The 5,712-nt window shown below is 41.4% G+C and overlaps 1 protein-coding gene across 1 annotated transcript; it reads right to left on the reverse strand.

Moving 5' to 3' along the window:
• Positions 1–3,144: 3,144 nt before the first annotated feature.
• On the reverse strand, positions 3,145–4,995 carry LINGO2 (leucine rich repeat and Ig domain containing 2). The gene has a single exon (XM_065406753.1). It carries the CDS (start codon positions 4,963–4,965, stop codon positions 3,145–3,147), a length of 1,821 nt encoding a protein of 606 aa, XP_065262825.1. The 5' UTR covers positions 4,966–4,995.
• Between the last annotated feature and the right edge of the window lie 717 nt (positions 4,996–5,712).

The raw sequence follows: 5,712 nt of genomic DNA on the forward strand, positions 1-5,712 counted from the left end.
CGTATGTTTGCAAACAGAGCAGCGAAGTGCTTACCTGGAGTCAGAACCTGCATTCTTTGCTCACCCAGTGAAGGCAATGGCAGATGCCCAAGTATAATAGGATCAGGTTCATGGGAAGCCAAAAAACAAAATGGGGATAAAATGATTGGTGCCCTATTCTGCCATCTTTACCCATGTTAAGTGGTACCTTACTCTTTGCAAAGTCCCAATGAAATAAATGGGGCTGTCTAAAGGAGTAGTGTACTACCTAATGTGAGGGTAACAGAATCAGGCTGTGAGCAAACAGCGGTGCTGGGACAACAAAGCCCAGAATGTACTACAATCCTCTACCTCTTGCTGCGTGTAGTCCTATGAACTAAGTCTCTGCAAAGCCTGCATAGTTATGGATTTTACTACCCACATCATTTTTCATTTAAGTTGCCAATTCCAGGACCGATCAGATACCCTAACAGCTCAATAACTATTTCATTACTTCTGAGATACTTTTTCCAGGTGAGGTGGGGCTGAGGGGGGAAAGGGAGGGGTTCAGCAATGGGGTACTAGTTAAACTTGAAAACACAATTCATTCTAGATTAATTTCTATGAATACAGCTCCTCCTGGTTTTCCCATTGCTTTCTTTTTCCTTTTTTGTGTAATGTAAAGTAAACAAAACAAAACAAAAAAATCATCCACTTGGATTTATACCAACCACCTAAACCAGAATTCAGCAGCACTTTTGCTCAAAACGTTGATTTTATTGTCAGTTAAATCAGGTCATCACCACTACAGGGGAAATGGATTGCTAATGGATAAATGATAATTACAAGGGAAAGGCAAATGGAAATGTCTCCAATTGATAATTCAGCCATCTTTCCCCCCTCATTTATTTATTTAACTATCCATATAAAGGTACAATAGTGTTTCAGTGGCTCTGCTGTTTGATCAGCAAAAACAATCTCTCCGTTATCACGTGTTTATTCAGGGGTCACTTCATTTCATGAAAATTCCATAAAATTTCAAAGGACAAAAGGATTAGTCCCCAGCATATAAATACCCAGTAATCTAATGTGGTGCATAAAAAAAGGGAACACCCCCCGTAGTCCTCAACTGCATGAAATGTAGCAATGGTTTAAACTGAGATCAGCCACTGAAAACAACAGGTTGAGATTTTCAATGCAATCTAGGTCCTGATCCTGTATCTTGATCAGGGATCTGCCTGGACAGACTGTAGCCTAGGGGATTTGAACACCTCCCTTTATTGATAGCAATAGAAGAAATGTGTCTAAATCCCATAGCTCTGCTGTGAAAATCTCAGCCAAAGAACATGGGTAACATTTTCAAAAGTGGCTAAGTCCCAATTGGAGTCAGTCAATCTGATTTATGCTCCAAAGTGTCCATGTCAAATTTTCAAAATGAAACTTAGGCTCCTAAGTCACATAGGCACTTTTGAACAGTTTACCCTAGATTAACTAGAATGGGTATAAAATCAAACACATTGATTATTATTCTTACTCAAAGTTGTTCCAAATAATTTATAAATCATATATAATTGTCAACCAAACATTGAAATAAATTAATCTATGGCTCATATTTATTAGGACATTAAAAGGTGGTTAAACACTACCCTCTCCCAGCAAGAGTTGGAAAATACTAGTACTCTAAAATATCTTTTTTGATACCAATAGTACAATGAGTTGACATTACAGTTCCAGTTCCGAGCCCTTTTTGCATGATCTTTAGAGGAATAAAACAAACACATATATAAACATAACCAATGTTCCCTTGCCTTCTCTCCTCAACAAAAAACACAGATTACCCCCTCCTGCTCTGGGCCATTGTCCCAAAAAAACCCAAGACAATACAATTCTTAAAATGGCAGATAGAATAGCTGAAGTAATCTGTTAATGGAAATTAGCGTTTGTGTTTATATGCTATTTATAAATATATGGGATGAGATTGACAGTGGCTAGAAGTTCATTATAATTGGCAGCACTTTGGCCTTTTGGAGGCTATCATGTTTTAAACATTTCTTTAGTCGCATAATCCTCGTATTATGCATGGATAACCCTGGTTTATTGGCATTGGAGAAGAGTTCATTCTTATCAACAGAGCTTTTGTACATTTTAATTCACTCCCTCAAATACTAAGGTGACCATATTTCCCTAGGAGTATACAGAATGCACTACCTTCTTTCTCCCCCCCCCCCCAGTACACATTAACATTTTAACAATGGCTTGGAAATTAAAACCAAGGGGTGACAAAAACAGATCTCTTTTTTTTAAAGTATAATTTATCTCCTTTATATGTCTGCTATGCCTAGTAGGTTGGGCTCTCTGGGTGAGAACCAGGGCTTTGTTACAGTAAACTGGTCCAGTGTGATATCACAGATATAAAAAATATTCCATTCTGTATCAAAACTAGGCACATGCCTTTTATTTATATGAAGAGAAGATCAACAGAGCAGAACATTTGTGCCCTAAGCTATGTCTCTCTGGTCTTCTACGTGAAAACAAAAGTATCTTGTGTTGTCTCATCGGTAACTACAGAGGTCTAATTTTGGGTTTGACTGTAGTTAAGGGGAGGAGTGACATCACACTTGGGTCAGTCTCGGTGGATATCTCAAAGCACAACCTCTCATTCATATTGCTTTAAAATGTACACAGTATATATGTATATTAAAAAAAGATAAGATCAATTTCTTTGTGGTGTTGAACCAACTATAAGGTATGATGCAAGGCTTTAACAAATGAGATCTATAGATACAAATTTCACTGTAGAGTATGTTTTAGACAAATGTGTCTTTTTAAATATGTAAATCCTACACTGTAGGTTTTTTTCCCCTTTCTTTTTCTTTTTTGTAGTGGTAGAAAATGTTGAACAACTGTCCATGAACATGAGCCAACAGTTCATTACTGAGATCCCCAGAATGCCAATATTTGCAATGCAAACAATTAGTACCATTTACCAACTATTTGAAAGGCCCTGACACACATGCCTCAAGGTTAGGAGGCTCTACTGTACAACCCCAAATAGTCTTTCCATTTCCACATAACCATTTGACACAGTGACAGCTGCATTAAGCTGCCTCTGCCTAGCAATTCCACATGCCAGGCTTGTTTAATTGGTTATAATGCCACAGAAAAAGCACTGCTAGCAGTATACCATCAAATCATTTTCATATTGAACCTCCGTGGTCCAGCAACCTCTCCTTCAACTACAGCACCATTGTTTTTGCGGGGGACATACTCAAGGTCAATGCTGGTTTTGTGCTTGCCTTTCCCTCGGCTCCACACAAAAAGAAGTAGGAAACAAAATAAAACAACTCCAAGGAATGTGAAACAGCCCATGGCTGTGGACACCAGTATTGTCTTAAGGTCCAGAGAGAAGGTGTTCACATTGGTTCCATTGGAACTGGTGTCATTGGAGTCTGTCATATACATAGGGGTCCTATTGGCGTAAAGGAAACGGTCCGAAGTGAATCCTTTTACTGTAAGGGAGGCGGAGTATGTGTCATTCCCAGCTGCGTTACTTGCAATACAAACGTAGATCCCAGTGTCTTGATCTTGAGCAAATCGGATCTCCAGCATGCCATCTCCCAGCACAGTGGCTCTTCCATTTGATTTAGTTGTGATCAGCCTCCGTCGCGGCGTCACCCAGGAGATGGTAGGTTGAGGATCCCCATCGGCATTGCATGTCAACTGCACAGTCTGTCCTTCCTCCACTACCAGGTACTGCAGTTTCTTGTCCCGTATCTTGGGTTTCTTGCAGGTGAAGTAAAAGGAAAGGGCGGTGCTGTGAAAGTCTTTGAACAGCTTCTCTCTGACGCTGTCTGGGCCGGCACACATGGGCTGCTGGCTACCAAACTGTAAGGTGGGCTGCCTTTGTAATAGCCAAAGGAGGCGGCAATCACAAGCCAGGGGGTTGTTGTTAATGCAGAGGATCTCAAGAGTTTTGGGGGAATGGAATACATTCTCTTCTAGCGTTTCTAACAGGTTCTGGGACACATTAAGTACACGCAAGAACCGGAGCCCTTGGAAAGCATGTGGTTCAATGGTACGTAACTGGGCCCCCACCATGTGCAGTTCCTGCAGACGCACCAAGTCTGCAAACATGCCTGCCTCAATGGTGCTTATGGGGTTGAAGGAGAGGTTTAGGTGTGTCAGGTAAACCAGGTGTTTAAGAGCAGAATAAGGTATTGCAGACAGGTTGGTGTTAGTGACTGAGAGAGAAGTGAGGTTGAGACCATACAGGCTATTGGCAGGCATCATGTCCAGTAAAGGCCAATAGTTGATCTCCAGGTCTTTTAGGCGAAACAATCTCTTAAAGGCATTCACAGGCAAAAGGTTAATGTTGAGATGTCTCAGATGCAGACTGATGAGGTTGTGAAGGTGGGAAAGGGCGTCTGTTGGTACAGCTGTTAGGTTGCATTTCTCCAGGGTGAGCTGCTCCAGGCTAAGCAGTCCGCTGAAGGCCCTGTGGGATATATAAACCAAATCATTGTCCCCTACCTCAAGGGACTTCAGGTTATGCAGATCCTGAAACATGTAGTCCAGCAAAATGACAATCTTGTTTTCACTTATATCAAGCTTTGTTAAGTTTGACAACCCTGTGAAAACCCCTAGCGGGACTAGCTTTAGACGGTTTCCTTTCAGTCTCAGAGAGCGCAAGTTGAAAAGATTGTTAAAGGCTCCAGGCTCTACATTGGCAACAATATTGTCGCTGAGGTCTATCTCCTCGAGCAGTGGGTAGGACGTGAATTCCTCAGGGTTGACACTCTTCAGGCGGTTCTTGCTTAGATCCAGGATTTTGGTTTCGATGGGGATACCCTCAGGGATGGAGATCAGGCGCCTCCTGTGACAGCTAACAGACTTGTTCTGTGCTGAGCACTCACAGCGGGCTGGACAGCCTATGGTGGACCCCATGAAAACGAGCAGCACAGCCAGACTTAGGAATGGCTGCCAGCATGATATGGCCGTGTGAAGCATGACTCCACCGATGTTGTCTACTCCTCAGTCACGAGCCTGGAGGAACAGGGAAGAAAAGGGGGAGAAGTTTAGTTAGTAGCCAAATACTGTTTTAACCAGATTTCTGGCATCCATTTCAGAGCAGGCTCATAGATTTCCATTCAAAACCACAACAAAAGCCATAGCAAATGGAGACAAAAAGAAAACGTATTTTCATTACAAGTCAAGGGACATGTCTAAGAATCTGTTCATTTGGCATTCTGCCCCCAGATTTCAGATACATCATGCAGCAGTTTTTCCTACTGGATGCAGTGACTGGGGTATTATTTTTCCCATTTGAGTCTCTGCATGACAGTGCTGTGCTAAATCAGAGACAAACACACACTCTATGCTAACAGGTCTAGCAATAAAGTGAATCACACTTACAAAATGTATACGGCATTGGGACTCAGTGATGTGATATTAAAACTTTTGTCTTTCCTGTTTCAATATTTTAACTGTGAACCTTAAGTTGCATTCACTTCATTTTGTATAGGAAAGAGAGTTTCCTAGCAAGAGAAGGATTCCTATTAGCATGTATTGTATACATTATAGTGATATACAGATAGAGATTATTGATATACACACTATATATATATATATATATGGATGATGGAACTGGTGCATTTTTTTTTAACACACACACACACACACGCACACGCACTCGCACACGCACACGCCTACCTACCTCTAAGGCACTTAGGGAGGGATAGCTCAGTGGTTTGAGTA

Source organism: Emys orbicularis, chromosome 6 (genome assembly GCF_028017835.1).
Source record: "Emys orbicularis isolate rEmyOrb1 chromosome 6, rEmyOrb1.hap1, whole genome shotgun sequence".
Classification (NCBI taxonomy): domain Eukaryota; kingdom Metazoa; phylum Chordata; order Testudines; family Emydidae; genus Emys; species Emys orbicularis.